The sequence below is a fragment of the Haliotis cracherodii genome, unplaced genomic scaffold, assembly GCF_022045235.1.
Source record: "Haliotis cracherodii isolate W230 unplaced genomic scaffold, xgHalCrac1.p SCAF_6, whole genome shotgun sequence".
NCBI classification, from domain to species: domain Eukaryota; kingdom Metazoa; phylum Mollusca; class Gastropoda; order Lepetellida; family Haliotidae; genus Haliotis; species Haliotis cracherodii.
Window position 1 is genome coordinate 33,673,186 of NW_027266319.1, and position 23,467 is coordinate 33,696,652.

At 41.3% G+C, this 23,467-nt stretch overlaps 1 protein-coding gene across 1 annotated transcript in view; it reads left to right on the forward strand.

Moving 5' to 3' along the window:
• The first annotated feature begins 590 nt into the window (after positions 1-590).
• The window catches only part of LOC139446369 (uncharacterized), a 23,856-nt gene continuing 979 nt past the window's right edge, over positions 591-23,467 (forward strand). The window contains exons 1-11 of the mRNA XM_071227704.1: positions 591-641; positions 5,017-5,059; positions 11,361-11,480; positions 12,402-12,475; positions 13,061-13,253; positions 15,804-16,012; positions 17,179-17,253; positions 17,722-17,797; positions 18,584-18,727; positions 19,716-20,144; positions 21,634-23,467. The exon at positions 21,634-23,467 is cut by the window's right edge and continues 979 nt beyond it. Of these exons, the coding sequence (XP_071083805.1) occupies positions 591-641; positions 5,017-5,059; positions 11,361-11,480; positions 12,402-12,475; positions 13,061-13,253; positions 15,804-16,012; positions 17,179-17,253; positions 17,722-17,797; positions 18,584-18,727; positions 19,716-20,144; positions 21,634-22,241 (2,022 nt within the window). The 3' untranslated portion in view covers positions 22,242-23,467. The remainder of the gene's footprint in view (positions 642-5,016; positions 5,060-11,360; positions 11,481-12,401; positions 12,476-13,060; positions 13,254-15,803; positions 16,013-17,178; positions 17,254-17,721; positions 17,798-18,583; positions 18,728-19,715; positions 20,145-21,633) is intronic.

The window sequence follows — 23,467 nt, forward strand, 5'->3', positions numbered from 1 at the left end:
AGTCAAGATTAAGAACATCCAGCATACCAGTGTTTCAATGCCCAGCCTTCATGTCTATGTAGCATCCTCGACCAGTCACTTTGTAGTTGGTCACTGGGGTTCATGCAAACATGATTTCTTCTTTCTTTCTTTTTTAAATTAAATTTGAATCACTAAAATCATAGTTAAGTAAAGTTAAGTTAAAATTAAATACTAATTTGTAGTTCCTACGCTATTAGAATAATGCTTTAGTTGTGGCAGAAAACATGATGACCTATCATGACGATCTAACCGCAACCAACGGAACCTTAAAGAGGAAGCGACTGGGCTCTTGTCTCCCTAATCGAGTTAACGATGGGTGGCCTGTTTTCTTGTAGGCTGCAATTAGACGAAACTTGACATTGAATTAACTGGTCCTCGGTATCGAATGAAAATGAAATTGGGAGTACATGAAGTTTGTTTGTCATGTAAAAGCTTTTACGCCAAAATTAACATCTGCAGCAGAAACAAATATTGTATCGCCCCAAAGAAATTTTCGAGGCGTAGACATGTCTCCATTTGTGAATACATCCGTAATGAAGAACGCTACGCATGCGCAGTTATGATCGAAGATGGTACAGATTTGCACGACGTTTTTGACCGCTGTATGTTGGCTGAAGAAGGTAGGCTTGTTCTATGTATAAGTGGTCTAGGTGCTACTTTTGACAAGTGAGTGAGTGAGTGAGTATGGTTTAACGCCGCTTTTAGCAATATTCCAGCAATATCACGGCGGGGGACACCAGAAATGGCTAAGACAAGACGTCGTGTCCTGTATGTAACTAAGGTGAGGTGAGGTGAAATGGGGTTTAACGTCGCGTCCAAGATTATTGTACTTATATATCGACGTGCATGTACGTGTGTGTGTTTGTGTCGTTGCTTGTACTAGTGCCGATTTATAGTGCTAGCTCACTGAGATACCATGCCGCAGTTTAACATGAATACCCTACTCAGACACAGTATACTGACTCCGAGTTGACCAGTGTTTGTTTTAGCCCCTAAATGCTAAGCGCCAGACAGGGTAACAACAAGTACCATCTTTTAACGTCTTTTGGTATGACGCGGCCGTGAATCGAAGCCCGGACCTTCCTCTCTCCGGGCGGACGCTCTACCATGAGACCACGGAGGCGGTTGTATGTTACTAAGACACTGTGTCTGTGTACTGGGGAAATCATGATCAACTTTACACTTCACAAAGAGTCAGTTTGTAGACAAACGAAGTAGGTTTGCATTAAATCATTTAAACTTGCTAGGACGGCCAATTCCCCGTGTCGCGTACCTCGTCAAGCATACTACGGCGATCATGAAAAGCCTTGGAACAGTCTGTAAAGAATGCAATTCTTATCGGGATCATTTACATCATAACAATATGTTTTACATACTTTGTAGAGACCATGGGCGAAAGAATCCCAGTAAGCGTATTGCATGACCCATTGTGGACCTGTGTGTTAACTTAAGCATAAATACTCCTTGCCATATTGGGTCCATACAAAGCCAATATCGTTACAATCGATACCCCTCCTTGTGAAGCTAGGTCTGAGGTCACCTCCATAGGAGGTCGTGTCAGGTGAACTTTCTGATCAGCTTCTAAAATCTCGAAATGAGTTAAGCATTCAGACAGTCATATCTGATTTGTGTGTCATATGTTACATATCCTGTCGTTTCTGAGCGCCATTCTATCTATCTACCTACCGTCGAGGTTATGTTTGTGTCCTGTTGCGGTTTTGTTTTGGTAAGATCTAAATTTCCGATTCGAGGTAGTAAAAAATGTTATCTTATTGGCTCAAGAACACACGAACCTGACGCAACCTTCTATGGCAGCGTCCTCCTATTTTCACGTAACGCGGTATCGTATCTGGAAAGGAAATCTGATTTTGATGAGATTGATAATAACTGATTAATTGAATCAAATTTCTAAATTTTAGATAGAGCCAAAATATATTAAAACTATATTGGTCGTTGTCAAAAAGCACACGGGCCCTTAATGCATCATGATGTACCGTGTTCTTTTCACGCTTCCATCACTTCAATTCGGGTTTTCCTCCCACATCAAGATGACACACTGAAATACTGTTCAAAGCCGCGTTTAACCCAACTCACTCACTCACTCACTCCTCCCACTTCAAGCCGACACAGTGATATATACCGTATTTTCTTGAGTATAGTGCGCACTTTTTTTCCAAAAAACACAGCTGTGTAGAAGGGGGTGCGCATTATACACGAATTATGAGTTGGGATGTTTTTTTCCCCCATGGAAAGACATTACCGTGAGCACGAAACACCGGAAATACCATGTCAACAAATCCATACTGAAGTACGCAAAATAATTATGTAATTACACTGTCTGTCTATAAAAAGTGTTCTTTGTATTTCTGCATTTATGTTTGTAACTTACTTTATTAATTTTATTCAAAATTCCTTATAATATTGTTTTTATTAATTTCGGCGAAATCGTGTGTGAAGCGATCGGAAGATCGCACAACTCACCGTTATTAACAGCAACCACGGTCAGAATACCGCTATTGACGCCTTGAAACGAACTTTAGTTGACAGAGAATGGATACATATATCATAAATGACATACTTTGACTCGTTAAAAGTCATATTTGTTTTTGTTTGACGATTCTATGTCAACATGAAATTCTCGCGCTCACGTGATCCCGTGCGCGTGAGCCTTGACGGTGACTGGTCAGACATGTTCCATGTAAAAAATAATAGCCGGGAATAGCGATCAGCTGCTTCGCTTAGGGTTATTATTATTTTAAATATGTTTAGTAAAGGCTGCATTTAATTAAGAAAATAATGGAATATATTATTCCTGATAAATAAAATAGTTTCAGATACAATTGTTGCCGATCCTTGCATTAAAAATCCTGTAAAGTTATATCATTGGGTGTGTCTTGACCGAATCACCGGTCGATTCCAAGAAAACGTGTGTACAGCTGATTGCTGTTTCCGGCTTAGTTTACGAGAAAATACACAAGGTAATCTTAATCCCTAGATATAAAACAATGCCTAGCAGAACAATACTATTTAAACGGTAAATAAACATGTCTGGTGATTTTTTATCCCAAATTTCGAATTTGTACTGACGGAAGTTTCTCAGCACCCGTTCGTTTGCCGGACTTCGCTGAAAGGGTACGGTGTAAAAAATTTTCTGCGCATAATATTCAAATTTCTTTTTTTTCCAAAATATTGAACCCGCTAGAGGGGGGTGCGCATTATACATGGGTGCTCACTATACTCAAGAAAATACGGTAGAAGTACTGTTCAAAGCCGCGTTTAACCCAACTCACTCACTCACTCACTCCTCCCACTTCAAGCCGACACAGTGATATATAGAAGTACTGTTCAAAGCCGCGTTTAACCCAACTCACTCACTCACTCACTCCTCCCACTTCAAGCCGACACAGTGATATATAGAAGTACTGTTCAAAGCCGCGTTTAACCCAACTCACTCACTCACTCACTCCTCCCACTTCAAGCCGACACAGTGATATATAGAAGTACTGTTCAAAGCCGCGTTGGAAAGCTCGATATCTCAATAACTCTCCCGTCTACCACTGTTGTTTTGAGTCTGTGAGTGAGTAAATACATGTTTTACGCCGCTTTAAGCAATACTCCGGAAATATCACGTGGGACACCAGAGAGCCATTTTGCGCGATAATCTGGTATTATCACTATAGGATAGTGTTTCATGGACACATTGTCGGAACTGTACATTTGACTCGTAGTTTACCTTGTCTTATGATTATGCTCAAGTTTGATTCCCCACATGGCTACAATGTGTGATGCCCATTCCTGATGCCCCTGGAATATAGCTGGAATAGTGCTAAAAGCGACATTGAACCTATGTTTTTGTGGCTGAAAGATGAAAATATGAAAATAATTGATTTGCTACAACTGTTTTGTGTCAGAATACTGAAATTCAAAAATAAAATAGACACTGTCAGGCACGAATGGCCCTTGTATGTCAGATGTCGTTACTTTGGACAGCTGACGTTTCCCACACTGCCCGGCTCCTTGTGCTGATGGGACTCAAAATAAATAAACTAAAGAATAGACGGGACCATTTTACTAAGCAACAGATGATATTATTTTCACAGGGGGCTTTTTGTTACATAACTAATGCTTGAATTATAAAAGAAATAGTCCACCTGACTGAAGAACACGAGTTCGATTAACTCAACCATGTCCGAAATTTGTAAAACCGAAAGAAAAAGCCATGTACCTTAAACATCATGTTAATATGTTTAAACAAAAAAATTATAATGTTTTCAACACATGACCCAGAAATGGGCCCTGTAACATGTGTTGTAATCACCCTTTGTGATCACGTGGTTGTGGTGTAATCACTCTTTGCGATCACCTGATTGCTGGGGCCTGACGTTGGAGGTGGAGAACACTCGTGGTTATTAGACAATATTCTTGTTCCGTAATTTTGGTTACAAAGACAACTTGTCAAACGAAAATCAAGCATTCAGTTCTATTGTTCATTATTACTGAAGTGAAACTGTATCACAATACTGTGTTTTTACAGAGAAGTAGTCGCTATGCGGCTGAAAAAATGCCGATGCGTCGTTAAATTTTAACTCACTCAATCACAGGTGAGTGAGTGATTGAATTTTTTTTAAGCCGCAGGCAGGACTATATCAGGTCTATCACGACGGCAGGTACATAATGAAGTCTAGACCATATAGAACGACACACATAGGCGGTATTTCATATTCTCTATTATATTATTATTATATTAATTTGAAATCGTGGGTTCGAATCCCAGATTTGTTCCGATTATCATCCTTGGTCTGTCGACACCAGAACATGCTAGTTTCGTCAAAGAAAAGCACATGTGCGACTTTAGCCTTGCATCACTTATTATAACAGAATTTTCATAGCAGCGTTACAGCACTAACTCACTCACTCACTCAATACTTTTCTTTTACCCACTTTCATTTTTAAACTGTGGTACTGACAATACGGAACTTCCCTTCTTGGTTACAGGATGCCGGTTGCGTGGAGACCATTACAAGGGTGCCCAAGAAAGGTAGGGCTGTTTCCAGTCTAATGTTACTTTGTTATCGAGGGAATGCCATCTTCCCGAGGCAAGGGAGTTAACTGACTCTAAGAGTCCAGTTTCCACCCTTGCCGAACTAGGCTGGAATTCCCCGGCTCTAGCGTAGCGCCATCAGTTGCTATTATGAGTTATGTCCCTTCTATGATCTCCTATAGACCAATCAGATTCCACCTCTCGTATCACTTGCATTTGCTTCTAACAAAATGGCGGCGCCCAGTCAAGACGATCTGATCGATAATCAAGGTCTATATCGTGATAAAACGGGTCTTACATCGCAAAGTGCATCAAATCACGTGAGCACCTTGATTAAAAACATGAAAAGATTTGGAATATATCTGCTGTTAACGAGTTGGCGGTGCACATGTTTTGCAAATCCTGCAATCGACCTAAAATCGACATGTTTACGAACCGGATTTCGATTTCGTTGGTCGATTTTGATTGGACTATGCACTCGTTAGTCCAGCCTATATGTAACTCCATAATACCAGCCTAGTTCGGCAAGGGTGGAAACTGGACTTTTAAAGTCAGTCAAGTCCCTTGCCTCGGGAAGATGGATACATTCCATGCTCGTCCCAACTCGTGTCGTAACAGGATGAACGAGATGGTTTGATTAATATTGCTTTCAGTGATATTCCAGCAAAAGCACGACAGGGGACACCCCTGGTTTCATGGTTTCATTCAATTCCAAATAGCCGTTAAAACAACCTTCCACGAGAACATACGTGTCCAATATTTACTCTTCCATTAACTCATCATCACATCACTACCAGAGATAAATATATTTACATTACTACATTTAAAGCTGTAATAATCTCGCTATACTTCTTATTCTCGTACATGAATACACAAACACTTATTTACATACGTACATAGTCTCACATACCTACTCTCACACTCATAGATACACCTCACACATACCTACTCACAAGCAAAGAAACGCCTCACACGCAGATACATCTCTCACACAAACACATACACCTGTAGATGGGGAATGCATACTGGCGTTATTAATACAGGTGAGGTGAAAGGTCGTGATAGTGAGTATTAAGTAGACATCAAGCAATGGCTTTAGTTTGGAGTTAAATAAGACTTTACATACAAAAAATGGGAAAGTAGATATCGATCAAAGTTTTTTCCAACAGTAGTAAATATGACTGTGTCCGTGACCTACTTTACACAGAGGAAAGAACCCAAATGTACTCATGGTCATAACTATAGTCACGCTTACACTAGCACGTATATATCTAGGGAGTGACAGTAATTACCCATCTACTAACGCGCATGTATCTGAGCATGATTCTGAGCATGGGTATGTGTTGGAAATTAACGGTTCCGGTTAATGGGGTAAAAAGACCTGAACCTCCCCGCCCCTTCCACACACACACACACACACGTACGTACGTACGCACGCACCCACGCACGCACGCACGCACGCACGCACGCACGCACGCACGCACGCGCGCACAAACACATACATATGTACACACGCACACTCATGCAAGCTCACATACACTCGTGAATTGGTGAATGGGTCATCGTGAATAGTCCTGTATCTGTTAGATACCAGAACTATTCACTCGCTTTAGCTGGTCAGATACCAGAACTATTCACTCGCTTTAGCTGGTCAGATACCAGAACTATTCACTCGCTTTAGCTCGTCAGATACAAGGACTATTCACTCGCTTTAGATCGTTAGATACCAGAACTATTCACTCGCTTTAGCTCGTCAGATACCAGAACTATACACTCGCTTTAGCTCTTCAGATACCAGAACTATTCACTCGCTTTAGCTGGTCAGATACCAGAACTATTCACTTGCTCTAGCTGGTCAGATACCAGAACTATTCACTTGCTTTAGCTGGTCAGATACCAGAACTATTCACTCGCTTTAGCTGGTCAGATACCAGAACTATTCACTTGCTCTAGCTGGTCAGATACCAGAACTGTTCACTCGCTTTAGCTGGTCAGATACCAGAACTGTTCACTCGGTTTAGCTCTTCAGATACCAGAACTATTCACTCGCTTTAGATCGTTAGATATCAGAATTATTCACTCGCTTTAGGTCGTTAGATACCAGAACTATTCACTCGCTTTAGCTGGTCAGATACCAGAACTATTCACTCGGTTTAGCTCTTCAGATACCAGAACTATTCACTCGCTTTATCTGGTCACATACCAGAACTATTCACTCACTTTATCTGGTCAGATACCAGAACTATTCACTCGCTTTAGATCGTTAGATACCAGAACTATTCACTCGCTTTAGCTGGTCAGATACCAGAACTATTCACTCGCTTTAGATCGTTAGATACCAGAACTATTCACTCGCTTTATCTGGTCAGATACCAGAACTATTCACTCGCTTTAGATCGTTAGATACCAGAACTATTCACTCGCTTTAGCTGGTCAGATACCAGAACTATACACTCGCTTTAGATCGTTAGATACCTGAACTATTCACTCGCTTTAGCTCGTCAGATACCAGAACTATTCACTCGCTTTAGCTGGTCAGATACCAGAACTATTCACTCGCTATAGCTTGTCAGATATCACAACTATTCACTCGCTTTAGCTGGTTAGATACCAGAACTATTCACTCGCTTTAGCTCTTCAGATACCAGAACTATTCACTCGCTTTATCTGGTCAGATACCAGAACTATTCACTCGCTCTAGCTGGTCAGATACCAGAACTATTCACTCGCTATAGCTTGTCAGATATCACAACTATTTACTCGCTCTAGCTGGTCAGATACCAGAACTATTCACTCGCTTTAGCTCTTCAGATACCAGAACTGTTCACTCGGTTTAGCTGGTCAGATACCAGAATTATTCACTCGCTCTAGCTGGTCAGATACCAGAACTATTCACTCGCTTTAGCTGGTCAGATACCAGAACTATTCACTTGCTTTAGGTCGTTAGATACCAGAACTATTCACTCGCTTTATCTGGTCAGATACCAGAACTATTCACTCGCTTTAGATCGTTAGATACCAGTACTATTCACTCGCTTTAGCTGGTCAGATACCAGAACTAATTACTCGCTCTAGCTGGTCAGATACCAGAACTATTCACTCGCTATAGCTTTTCAGATACCAGAACTATTCACTCGCTCTAGCTGGTCAGATACCAGAACTATTCACTCGCTTTAGCTCGTCATATACCAGAATTATCCACTCGCTTTAGTTGGTCATATACCAGAACTAATCACTCGCTTTAGCTCGCAAGCTTTTACGTCCAATAGAATTCTTTCGGCAGATAATCCAGACTGATTTTTCTCGGTCGTTGACGATTTGAATTTGATAATATGTATATATATATATATATAAATACAATATATGTCTGCCTGTCTTTCTATTACATACAGATATGTGAGGCTAGATATAAATACAATATCTGTCTGCCTGTCTGTCTATTACATACAGATATGTGAGGCTAGATATAAATACAATGTATGTCTGCCTGTCTGTCTATTACGCCGTACATTCAGTATCCTTATTACGATGTCTAAGATTATTGGTATTTTGTGTTTACACAAAACACGGGACATTGTATAAAGGCGAGATTTACATACAATCAAATTGATACCATACAAAAACAATAACTGCGAGAAAATATAACCGCTATGTTGACAAGTCAGTAGTTGACCTCTTGTTATCTAATATATCATGTTTACCGTTTATCTGAATTATACCCATACCCAATTTCCATATTAGGCATTTTTGGGTGTCATCTATCATTTGATTGGACGAACAAGATAAGGAAAGTTTCACATCCAGGAAAATATGTTCCATGGCTGTTGTTTCAATATTACTTCCTTGCAAAAATGATATATGAAAAGTGACCTGATAGAAGATAGGTCAATATGTTTACCACACACTCAAGAACACAGACAACGGAGTTCGGGTCAAAGAGTTTATTTAGATAGTACCAGTATTTTCCTCATGACTGGCAAGTTTGATGCTTATCAAACCGATTTCTTATTGGCCTTCATGGTTACATATCTATTGAAAATGTAACTTTTCGCTGCCAATAGCCATCCACCAAAGTCATAAAACCTTCCTAGTTTGTATCAGCAGTAGTTTAAAGTTTAAGAAGGGGCGGTCGGGTAGCCTAGTGGTTAAATCGTTCGCTCGTCACGCCGAAGACCCGGGTTCGATTCCCGACATGGGTACAATGTGTGAAGCCCATTTCTGGTGTCCCCCGCCGTGATATTGCTGGAATATTGCTAAAAACGGCGTAAAACCATACCCTCTCACTCACTCATTAAAGTTTAAGAAAATCAAGGTCTGTTGGGTAGCCAAGTAGTTAACGCGTTCGGCCGCCACGATGAAGACATGGGTTCCATTCCAGCTGTATAGGGTGCAATGTGTGACGCCAAATGTTGCCAAAAGCTGTTTAAAACCATACTCACGTACTTTAGAAAATGAATGACGATGTTTAAGCTCACAACATATTTAAGCACAGTTATATACACTTGTGCATCATAGAAAACAGTTTATTGTTTAACGCCGCACTCAGCAATATTCCAGCTATATGACGGGGTCTGTAAATAATCTGTACCAGACAATCCAGTGACATCATGAGCATCGATCCACGCATTTGGGATTAATGACATGTATCAACCAAGTCAGCGTACCTGACCACCTGATACCGGTTAGTCGCCTCATTAACTATTATTTATGTTACTCGGATGTGTGTTATTGTATATAGTTGGTGAATACTTATTTCTGTTTGATATTTGAGAATGAAGATATGGTGAGATGAGGCGAAATGGGGTTTTACGTCGCGATTATTTACCTATATAACGACGAGCATGCACGTGTCTGTATGTGTCTGTGTGAGTATGTGCCTGTGTCTTGAACTTGTCCGGACTAATGCCGCTTTTATAGTGCTAGCCCACTGAGATACCGTGCTCCAGTTTAACATGAATACCCCACTCACAGCATACCCGGACACACTATACAGACTCCGAGCCGACCATTCCCTCTTTTAGCCCTGTAATGCCGAGTGCCAGGGTAACAACAAGTACCATCTTGAACCCCCGACCTTCCCATCTCCGGGCAGACGCTCTACCATTAGACCACGGAGGCGGACAAATGAATATAAGAAAGAGTTGTACTTGTTTGTGAATTCGCTTTGCATTTATGTTAGTCTGTAATTTGGAGGAACGGGGGCCCAGTCGTATAATTCACCGCAATTCGCTGTGCAGAGTTGCGTCCCTTGGGCACGCCAGAAACCTATGATTGTGGGTTTGAATCCCGGTTCGCCCCGATTATGTTTCTAGGTTTCAGATATATCACAGTGTGTCAGCTTGAGTGGTCGGAAAACAGGCAAAGTGATGCAGGCAATAGACGTTTATCACGGGCATGGTGCTGATAAACCTCGAAACATAATCAGGGCGAATCTAGGATCATAGGTTCACAGGTTCCTGGCATGCCTAAGGGACGCTACTCTGCACAGCGAATTGCGGTGAATTATACGACTGGGACCCCGTTCCTCCAAATTACAGACTAACATAATTGCAAAGCGAATTCACAAACAAGTACAACTCTTTCTTATATTCATTTGTCCGCCTCCGTGGTCTAATGGTAGAGCGTCTGCCCGGATATGGGAAGGTCGGGTGTTCGATCCCCCGCCGCATCATACCAAAATATGTTAAAAGATGGTATATATTTCCCCTGAAGGCAGGATGTCAAACCCTTCGATCCAGCTCAACCATTCCTCCACGGCAATACAAGCATGGGGTTGTGCGGTAGACAAACCACTACACATGCTCATGTTTGCTTGCTCTGTTGTTTGTTTATTTGTCGTTTAACGCCACACTCAGCAATATTCCAGATATATGCCGGCAACTATAAAGTTTGGTCCAGACAAACTTGCGAGTGACATCATGTGCATCGATCCACGCCATTGTGATACGATGACATGCTTTAACAAAGTCAGCGAGCCTGAAAATCTTATCCATTTGTCGCCTCTTACAGTACGAATGGGCTGCCTGGGCCTATGGGCCTATATTCCTATCTGCAAACCTCCCGGGTCGCTAGGCTTTGAAGGACATTAACGGAACACCGAAATAGTCAGGTGTAAAAAACCGACAGTGTATAAAGTTAAACCCCCATAGTCCGAAACGCGATTAATGTTATAAGCATACAAGAGCACATGCTTCGTACATGCTCCGTTTATCTCGAAATTTGGCAACCCGGGAGATTTCAGTGTAGAGGGTACCGGCTTACGAGGGGTCCACTGTACCTGATGTTATTTGTTTTCCAGCGTGTCATCACTTAGCCAAGCCGCCGAGATGGCCGTCAAACCTTGCCTCCAAAAAATATCTCAAAGTTCACCAGAATAAGAGCTCCGTGGAGATCATCGTAACACGTGACAGGGAGCCAGGTATCTGTGAATGTTTCGTTTTTACCCAGTTCTCATTTTCAACACTCTCGGCATTGTGGATGATATAACCCCACCGGTGTTAAATATATGATCTCCACCTTACTTCATCATCAGGTGGCCTGGTACTATGAACCGTTTCCTCAGATGAATATGCAGCTTTCGTTTTTACTCAGTTCTCATTTTCATTATCACATCAAAGATATGGAAATTAGAAGGCTTTTTGTACGAGTGAGGGAGTGATTTGGGTTAAACGCCGCTTTTAACATTATTCCAGTTATAACACGGCGTGTCAGCTTAATGTGGGGGGAAAGCCCGAAGTAATGCAGGTCTCAGACGGTTAGCACTTCGGTGAAACCCACGAGCACGGGTATGGTGCTGTCAAACCTTGAAACATAATCGTGACGAACCGGGAGTCGAACCCACAATCATAGGTTTCTGGCGTGCCCAAGGGACGCAACTCTACACAACGAATCACGGCGCCTGGGCCACCCGTGCCCTCCCCCCTACCCCTTTTTTGTACGACGTTGATTATTCATGCTTCACTGTAATTGTTAGCTGTTGTGTTCTTTTACTATGACGGCTTTAAGTATCTACATATATACGAACGAACAATTCAGAACCGGACCCTTACATCTCGCTGAGTTGCGTCCCTTAGCCTTGCAAGGTTCCGCTGACCGATACCAATCCTTGGTCTGAAGGCTGTGTAACCTTGCTAGCGGGTTAATATAAGGGGCTAAATATTACGTTCGACTTAACTCCTTGGAGATGCCATCATATAACTAATAGTGTCCAAGGCGACCTTAAACCTAACTTACGAAGTGTTTCGAGTCATACCCGCCTGCTAAACCAACCTATTAATGAATATATGTTTTCCCGCTTATTTATGTTTATTAATGAATATTTTTAAATATAATCTTGCAGGTTCTACGCTGCTGCTGACGTTCCATGGACAAGGAGGCCGACAGTGCCTCAACATCACAACTCCAGGAAACCAGGTACAGCTTCACTGTTGTTGTGTTTTTGTCAAAATCGTTGTATTATTTTGCAGTCAGTTTTATTCCAGCTATATTGTGGCAGCCTTTGGCTAATCGAGTCCTGGTCAGGTAAACCTTCGATACCGAATAACTCTCTTATAATGTGTCAAATACCGCAACACAGATACATCAACAGTGCTCTTCACAGAGCCGTTGCCATCCGAAGGGTTATATGAATAGAGGACAGGATTTTCGGAATAGTGAGTGAATGTTGTCTAATCCCGCAATCAAATGCGAATCTGAAAAGCCACTGGTTGATAGTATGAACAACACGAAATGGGGTGTTTTGGGGTCTTTTGGACTGTGTGTCTAAGCAGGAAACGTTGATCCAGTTTCCGTGAAGCGAGATATTAGCACTTTTGCGAGATATTAGCACTTTTGGTCTTTTATATTACAATTTCTTTTACCTTCTGGGTTACACATGTGATTTATGACAGCATAGATATTTGCATCAATAGGTAGGTATGCTACACAATTTCTTGATGCTCTGGATCAAAGTTATCTTATAATGATATAGATATTATACTTGGTCTTGTGTTTGTGCAGACATACGCTATCGCCGACGGCTGGGCGAAGACGAGGCTAAAGTGTCGGGGTGTTCGAACCCTGAAGAAAGGACTCAAGATCAAACTTTATGATCTCACAAATCGCAGGAGACTCGATTCACATCGGTTAGAAAAGAGGCGGAAGAAGTTGAAAAAGAAAGTAACAGAAGTACCCCCCGTTAAGTTGGCAGAGGGTAAGTGCAGCTTTTACGCGAGACGGCATGAGCATGTGTGTCTGAGAGTGTATAGCCACCTTTTTAATCCTTGAGTGAAAGTCTCGAAGGTATAATTAATATCTGCAAGCATTTTAGCCCTAAGGGGCCTGGGTTGGAATCATTGGACCACAGCCCCCCAGTAATGACAAAAAGTGCTTAGGGCGTTTTTCAAGAAATACTAGTATTCATTTTGATTGCGATGAACTTACCTCTGAGTTTTCATCACGGGGTGGGTTACAACCTTGGTCAGGTGACTGACTGCAAGCGCTTCTATGTAGCAGTGAACTTGGTCAGTAGCGCTTTAAATACTACATCTGCTCGTTTTTCAGTTCGTGCTTGTAATGTACGAAACCCGCACATGCTGCTAAATATAGCCTAAATATAGTCACCTGGCTGCCCAAACTTACCCGGATGGTAGGTTATCTCCCATTAGTTACACGTCCCATTTGTCACAGGCCTCCATATTCCCAGTTGTTACACAGGAGGAGGAGGCAAGGTGGGTCCTAACTTCAACTGGAGGCACTTTAGTCAGCAGAGAGCATATACATTGAAGTAACATTCACAAACAAACAAACAAACAAACAAACAAACAAACAAACGAACACTTCCTGTCCTGCACTCAGGGATAAAGTCTATATCCTGCATGCTAGACGTGGAACTGTCAACTATCCTCTTGTATTTACCCTGTCTTTGTGTGCATTTACTTCACATAAATACAGTACAAGTTTACTTTTCTATGGTATGTTATATATACATATACAAGCAAAGCGGTATTTCATCATATTCTCTATTTATTAATTTGATATCGTGGGTTCGAATCCCAGTTTTGTTCCGATTATCACCCTTGGTCTGTCGACACCAGAACATGCTAGTTTCGTCAAAGAAAAACACATGTGCGACTTTAGCTTTGCATCACATATTATACTCTTCGAAAATAGAAACGCAAAGCCAGATTTGTGTGAGGTAGGAAATACATTTATACGAGGAACCGTACAAGGTATTGAGCCAAACACTTGGTGATTGTAGTCATCTCCGTAATCGGTACACAGGAAAAGTCCAAGGTGAAGGTTAGCTACCATCAATAACGCGTATGTCCCCCGTTGGAATCAATAGCGGCCTGACATCTCCTGCCCATGGAAGAGACGAGTATGCGAATCACATCCTGTGGAATGGTAGCCCACACGGCCTGCAACGCAAAAGCCAGCTGCTGCAACGTCTGGGGTTGTGGTTGACGTCGGGGTAGCCGTCTATCCAATTCATCCCACAGGTGCTCTATCGGGTTCAAATCCAAGGACGTGTAATTTCGTTGATGTATCGTTGAGCCGTAAGATTGCCCTGGATATGGACCAAACCTGTCCTGCCATGATGAGAGATATCCGCCCACATCATAACGCTACCCCCACCAAACCTGTCCACTTTCTGTAGGCAGTTTCCGGCGTAACCTTCTCCCCGACGTTTGTAGACCCGTGCTCTTCCATCGTCTCGACGGAGGAGAAATCTTGATTCGTCGCTGAATCAAACATCTCTCCACACTATAACACATTAAAGGTCTTCATTTTGCACCTCTTGGCCCGCTTTGTTTGCTTTAATGGCCAAAAATATCCGTAAAGCGTTTCTTTTTTAAGAGTACATATATAGTACATAAAGCACAGGATTACCTTTCTACTTTTCTTGGATGAGTCCATTCTAATACTAAGGGGATATAGGGTAGACCAGTCAGTGCTTTCAGCAATGACCTATGTTGTTTTAAGGTGTGTGACATATGGGACGCGTAACTAATGGGAGGATACCATTCTTGGATCAGTCCATTCTAATACTAAGGTAACATAGGGTAGACCGGTCAATGCCTTCAGCCTTGACCTATGTTATTTTAAGGTATATGACAAATGGAACGTGTAACTAATGGGAGGATGCCGGATGGGCTCACGCGATCAAAACACACTGATAATGTTTATCGCTAGCAAAATGGATATTTCTTGAAATGCGCACCTAGCAATTTTTGTCATTACAGTAAGTTCACTAGAATTCCTTATCGGCAGAATGTCTTGTTTTCACCTTAAAAGTATTCGCACACATGACGCTAACTTCGTTAATGGATCATCGCGAGATTCTATTTCAAGAGTTTGTTTGTTGTTTAACGCCATACTCAGCAATATTCCAGCTATATGACGGCGGTCTGTAAATAATCGAGTCTGGACCAGACAATCCACTGCTTGACATCAGGAGCATCGATCCACGCAATTGATCGATGCCGTTAGTGGCCTTTTACGGTAAGCATGGGTTGCTGAAGACCTTTTCTACCCCATATTTCTCGTGGCGAGGACTATCATATAGGAAATCCACGAACCAGCAAATAGAATTCGATTGAGTGAGCGAGTGTTTACACCGAATTTAGCAATATTCAAGCAATATCGGAAGGGGAATGAGCTTAACACACTGTCACTGTATGGGGAGTCCAACCAGGGTGTTCAGAGTGTTCATAAATACTGGTTACACTTCTTGCCCTATATCAATGTCTCTACTTTGAAGGTGAATCACGTCACGCCCGCACCACCTGCTTCTGTGACATTCCCAAGTTTGTGTACCTGAAGCCAGTGTGTGTCTCAGAAGGGAACTACAGCGTGACTGTCAGCTGGGAGCCTCTCCACAAGAGCAGTGACCTGCGGGTAGGCATCGTACACGAAGGCAACAGCGATGAGTTCGTAGACGATGGTTTTCAAAAGCTCCCGATTTGGAAGGTGAGAGTTGTTGTTTTTTAAATTTCATTCAAACGTGGATTTACTGTAGTGATATGATGCAGTTAAGGTCACTGGTATGTCAGTCGTCGTGGTGTTTTATGTATATACTATCACAGTCATTGTGATGTTATGTATACACTATCACAGACACTGTGGTGTTTATGTATATACTATCTCAGTCCATTTTGGTGTTATGTATACACTATCACAGTCATTGTGGTGTTATGTATATATACTATCACAGTCATTGTGGTGTTTTGTATGTACTATCATAGTCACTGTGGTGCTATGTATACACTATCACAGTCATTGTGGTGTTATGTATATATACTATCACAGTCACTGTGGTGTTTTGTATGTACTATCATAGTCACTGTGGTGTTATGTATACACTATCACAGTCATTGTGGTGTTATGTATATATACTATCACAGTCATTGTGGTGTTTTGTATGTACTATCATAGTCACTGTGGTGCTATGTATACACTATCACAGTCATTGTGGTGTTATGTATATATACTATCACAGTCACTGTGGTGTTATGTATATATACTATCATAGTCATTGTGATGTTATGTATATACTATCAAAGTCATTGTGATGTTATGTAAATACTATCACAGTCATTGTGGGGTTATGTATATACTATCACAGTCATTAGGATGTTATGTATATACAATCACAGTCATTGTGATGTTATGTATACACTATCACAGACACTGTGGTGTTATGTATATATTATCACAGACATTGGGATGTTATGTATACACTATCACAGTCATTGTGGTGTTATGTGTATACTATCACAGTCATTATGGTGTTATGTAAATACTATCACAGTCATTGTGATGTTATGTATATACTATCACAGTCATTGGGATGTTATGTATATGCAATCAGAGTCATTGTGATGTTATGTATATGCTATCACAGTCATAGTGATGTTATGTAAATACTGTCACAGTCATTGTGATGTTATGCATATACTATCACAGTCATTGTGATGTTATGTATATACTATCACGGTCATTGCGGTGTTAAGTGTATTAGTAGTTGGTGTAATGCTACACTGATATTTCTCCAGAGTGCACGATGCGGGCATTATGTCATTGTTTATACCTTATTGACTTATGTGTCAATACAGCTTTCGAAATATCTGTTCCAGCTGGAATTGCAACATCTTCAGAAAGTCACATTCACGAATCTGAAACTGGATTCTGGATCAAACTATATTGGATTGGTAAGATTCATTTGCTGTTCAAAACAGGATAGTTAATGAATATCAAACATATTTGCCATCGAACTTCAATAAATAACAATGGCAAATACGTGGCCAAGTGTTTTTATTTGTTTGTTTTGTTGTTTAACACCGCACTCAGCAATATTCCAGCTATATGACGGCGGTCTGTAAGTAATCGAGCCTGGACCAGACAATCCAGACAACATGAGCATCGATCAACGCAATTGATATACAATGACATGCATTAACCAAGTCAGCGAGCCTGACCACCCGATCCCGTTAGTGGCCTATTACGACAAGCATAGTCGCCTTTTTACGGCAAGCATGGGTTGCTAAAGACCTATTCTACCCCGGATCTTCACGGGTCACGTGGCCAAGTAATGAAATCCTCAACTATTCAGTTCCTAGCCTCCAGCTGTTATGTGGGTGGATGGTGTCCCAGCCTGTCAGCTTGTGCTTGTATTGCAGGTGGGTTCTCTAGGCTGTGACTCATGTATGCGCTACAAGGAGAGTGAAGTCTTACATGTGCAGTGTTCAACCGGGGGTAAGACGTTGTTTACAATTTTGTAATAATGGCTTAAGATAGTTAGCTAGACGAACTAGCTGCATTTGTATTAGTTCTAATCCAGATAGGTTGGTATACGGGGTGTCACTTTTTGTCTAAAGAGTCTGGCGCACAGAGGGGCGGTCGGGTAGCCTAGTGGTTAAAGCGTTTGCTCGTCACGCCGAAGACCCGGGTTCGATTCCCGACATGGGTACAATGTGTGAAGCTCATTTCTGGTGTCCCCCGCCGTGATATTGCTGGAATATTGCTAAAAAAGCGGCGTAAAACCATACTCACTCACTCACTGGCGCACAGAGGTTAGTTCTAACTGTGACGGTCTGGCGCACAGGTGTCAATTCCAGTCCCGATGGTCTGACACACAAGTGTACACATATATCACAAGGAATATTGCGATCGTATTGTTGTAGTGGAAAACGTTTCAATACTTTTATTTAAAAATTCTTAATCCTCAACGCTATCTATAAATGGCTGCTGTCTTCTTAAACCTCACCCGTCGTCCACCCTGAACTACCACCCAAGCGCAAAATATGCGCTCTTGGACAGTAAGATGAGTTCCATCACCTTATTACAGTGAAGATTTACATGACTAAATATCATGTAACATAATCAGCAGACCGTTAGGAAGTTGTTCAGGTGAGGAAGGCGGTAACGTTATAATTTGCATAGAGATATTGCCACCAACGCATGTACAAATTCCGTGCATCAATAGTCCAATGATCAGTCGCCCCTAACGGATATGTGTATTGTGTTTTATGTTCGCTCCAGCATCGCCTGAACCTGCGCCTACCATAGATGTGCCGGTTTCAACTATCCCTAGCCCTCCCATCATAGTCAAAGCTGTTATTGGAGTTGGTGCCTTCGCCTTCATCGGAGTCCTTGCTTTGGGAGTGTTTTTGCTGAAACTGCGATGTTAGTAGATATATATTTGGTCATTTAATAACTTTAAAATATTCTTTTTTTTCCTTTGTCCCTTAATGTTCACTTGTAACGGTTATGTTACAAAACGAACATATTTCCTATCTTTTTGTCTCTAATTATAAGCAGCAGAATATCTGCACTTATAGACATCTAGGGTAATTCATATTTAATAATGGAATCTGATTCAGTGGATAATCGAGACTGTTTTTTCTCTGGCGTGACCATTTTATATTTCTCGTATGTTTAGTCTACATATCCGCTCTTATAGAAGTAAGCATTGAACCTGTAAAGATCCGGGGTAGAATAGGTCTTCAGCAACCCATGCTTGCTGTAAAAGGCGACTATGCTTGTCGTAAGAGGCGACTAACGGGATCGGGTGGTCAGGCTCTCTGACTTGGTTGATGCATGACATTGTATTCCCAATTGCGAAGATCCATGACCGCCGTCATATAGCTGGAACATTGCTGAGTGCGGCGTTAAAGAACAAACAAACAAACAAATAAGTAGTCATTGCGGAACCTGAATAACTTAAGTTCAAAAATATATTTTTCCGCTTTTGGTCTTCAAAAACCATTTGTTTGTAATCGGCCAAATAAACAAATTTGTTCAAGTACAATGTAGTTTAATTTCAAAGATTTTTGTGTGGGCATCGAACGGATATTTTATGAAAGATCCAAATTTCTCAGTTACAAGTTACCAAGGCTCCTAATGCTTGAGTTAATACCACATTAGCAATAAAACAGTATACATAACCATTGTTTAAATTGGGAAATTCTCCCTTAGTGTAATCATATCAGCGAAATTATCGAACTCTTATTCTCTCAATACAGCAGATAACTCTCTCAATGACATACAATATTATATCCGGAGCTAACGTAAGATAGTTTTCACCTCGTTCTAATTGGCTCAAAGGGTCCACAAGACTAATCTTCGATTAACCTATTGCAATTATTGTACTTTTGTTTTGTGTTTTATTAAGATGGAAAAGGGTATGGCCCGCTCCCTGCATCCGAAACTTCTGTATCCCTCGAAACCGTCGCACGAGTGTCAGTGGTGAGGTCGATCGGAGATGACGTTGCTAGAGGAGCCGAGAATTTGGTCCTTCAACTGGAACAACGCGGAAAGACAACGGTGTCTTCGCTGGAATCTGATGCGACGGAGGTGTCGTTGTCAGCGTGTGACCTCATCTTCTATGTGACAGATCGGACAGATCGGAATGACCCGCCATGTCTAAAGCAGCTGACATCCAAAACAGTAACTGTTCTCCTTCAAGGAAACAGGAATCCTGATGTCGTGGTGCCACGCGACTTCCAGTTCGGTGACTTTCTTAATAACCAGATGGCGCTAGGGCGTCACCTTCACCTTGAAGACTTTCTGAACCAGGTGGCGCCAGATCACCTAGATGTTGGTAAGTATGAACCTCTCTTTTCATAGAGATTGACAAAAACATCCATAACATGGTATGAGACGAAAGCCCATTAGGACCATATTGGTATTTTGGGTTTTTTCTCTTTTAAAAGTCGTAAGTACGACTTTTCAAAACTCGTAATTACGAGAATAAAGTCGTAATTACGACTTTCCAAAACTCGTAATAACCAGAATAAAGTAGTAATTACGAGAAAATAGTCGTAATTACGACTTTTCAAGATTCGTAATTACGAGAATAAAGTCGTATTTACGACTTTTCAAAACTCGTAATAACGAGAAAATATAGTTTATAATAAGATTATATTTATAGCTTGGTCATTATATCACGGTGATTTTCATCATCATTGTAAAAGTCGTAATTACGACTTTGTTTCTCGTAATTACGACTTTATTCTCGTAATTAAGGGTTTTGAAAGGTCGTAATTACGACTTTTACCAATATGGTCCTAATGGGCTTTCGTAGTATGACATGAAGGCGGACTTCAACTTTTCATGTACAATCAAGCATGCTCTTTCTACAAAGATTTCAAAGAGTCATAAGTATTTTGACCAGGATTACACAATTCCAGGAATTAGCAAATGCTAAGCAGTGTGGTGGATATATGAAGGATGCTTTTAGATTTGACGCATCAGTGTGGTGAGGTGAGTTGAGGTGAGGTCAAATAGGATTGAACGTCGCGTTAAAGATTATTACACTTACATAGCGACTTGCATGCACGTGTGTGTGTGTGTTTAAGGCAGGATTTCTTTTCGCAACAGCCTAAAGCAGAATTCTTTGATTTCATGAATACGAGGACAATATTTTTCGATAACATCCCAAACCCACCGCCAGCATATTAAATAGTCGGTCCCTTAAAACACTTATAAAGAAGCACCAGTAGTTTGTTTCAAATAAACACAGCATTAATTGAACTGGCATTAAATTATCAAATATAATATGGTAAAAAGTAACCCAAAGGCTCTGTGCAGTAATATTTGTGTTTTAAACATTTTATTGTCCAAAAAGACAAAGGGAATGATCACAAATGCACCACTTGTAGCCGCCTTCTCACGCAGCACCAGTACTGACTTTCTCACAATAATAGACTTGCATGGGCTATAATGGATGTATTTTGTATTTATCTTTGTGTCCGTATGGGGGCGGTGTGGTAGCCTGGTGGTTGAAGCGTTCGCTCGTCACGCCGACGCCCCGGGTTCGATTCCAACCTTTAGATAAGTATTTGGCATCATTAAAGTTCGACCAAGAAACTGAAGAGTGTGAAACCTGGGAAGAAAATAATTTTAAGATTGAACAAAATTAATTCGACCCCATGTTTTAACACCCACCCACCCCAAAAATAATAATAATGATAAAAAAATAATTATTGTTCGTCTTTCAAGCAGTGAATAACTTGTCTCTAAGATAAATCCAGCGCACATCCCTGAATATTAAATGGGTTTCTGAAATAACATTCGTCTTTTTCTTAAAGGACCATCTCATGTCAGAGCGCTGTTGCTGTCCTGGTATCAAGGCGAAGACGACTCTCCACATCGTAAGGCCACGAAGGAGCTCATCAGACTGATGAGGGATCAGCTTAACATGGATGTAGTGGATCCACAAGACTCCACGCACAGAGACGAACAGAGGGGTTCTGGGCCCAACAACTGGGTCCGAGGAAAGGTCGCAGTTAGTAATCTAATCATTGTTGTCCCTTCCAGCGACCCTCTGTCTTCCAACAAGGGGGGCGTGCATATGAACAACGTCCAAAGAATCAACCAAGCTGCTGTTGACTGTTTGAAGCAGTGCCCCATTGAGTCGGGGCCGAAGGTGTGTGTCGTGACGTTCGGGTACTGGACAGAATACGTTGAGAGTGTACAGAAGTACATCCTAGTCCGTCACACGTTTAATCTTCGTGAACCTGACACTGGAGACCCTACTAGTGTCAGGCACAATCTCCGGCCTTTCTTCTCGTGGCTGTGCCAGGACGCGGAGTTGGTTGAGCGGGCGTGTCGGGAGGGAGGGGAGTTTCTCTTCAGCGCTGACCGTATGTCTGACATTCTGAATGGAAGCTCATACGTCTTGGAGGACATGGTCTGAGAAACAACGGTTCAAATTCTTAACCGATTATTTATGAACCATTGTTGGGAACCGCCTCACGTTTGGGCAATACTGGTTCTATTATTTCCAATAAGCGATGGGACAAAGACCTGTAAGAAGACACGCTGATGTTCTACGAATGGTGACGAGTCATTAAAATTATAGTATTCAAATGCAATCATAAGATGTGGCTAAGTTCGTCCTTATTATAGGACATACGTAATGTAGATACTTAATAGTACAAGACGGGTCTTTCCTACATTTAGACCCTAGACCATAAACATGTTTAGGTGTTTAACACAATACTAAACATATTTAGACCCTAAACGCCTAAACATTATAGGACAGGGATTGCACTTAGGTTTAGGTATCTCAACAGATTTTTTTACAAAGTATAAAAATAATACCGATTACAGCAGAATTATAACTACGATACCGATTGAATGTAGACCGGAGCTGTTAAAATGTATGAGTGAGTGAGTGGGGATGGTTTTACGCCTCTTTTAGCAATTTTCCAGCAATATCACAGCGGGGGCCATCAGAAATGGATTTCACACATTGTACCCAAGATTCTTATTAGTATTGTTATAGAGCTTACATTAATTCTGTTATAGGTCGCAAGGGCGTGGCTAAAAATGTTTGCCTTTATTTGAAAGATATCAGTGATTTTGATAAAGGCAGCAAGCTTCGTTGCAATGTGTCTTCCATCTCATTAGAGTTTGTCATGTTAGATAGCCCACTGCGAATTATTTGTTTCATGCTGGGAAAACATATGTGCAATTGTTTTGGACCGACCATTTTGAATTCTGGTGTGTGCACGTGCGCGCGTGCATGGTGGGGAGTATAACAAAATTCCGAAATTGCTGCGAAAAATAATTTGTTCTAAAATGTTATTCCTCGCAGCATATTACATGATCGGCCCCTTATTACTCTCCTAACGCGGAGAATTAATCTATCTCTTACTGATCCTCTATCGGTCATTTTTTAAGTATCTTTATACACCATGATTGGATCAAAGCATTTCCCTATTTTGACTTTACCATATCTTCCCGTTTTTTTTAAGATGAACAATTGACTTGCCTTTGCATGTGTTTGTGATGGGTGACACCGATGGGGCAGAATACGCTCACCATTTCGCGAACACCTGGTATTATCACTATTTAATAGTGATTCATAAACACATGTTCGTGATATAGTCGGAATCGTACAATCGACTCTGCTTTCGG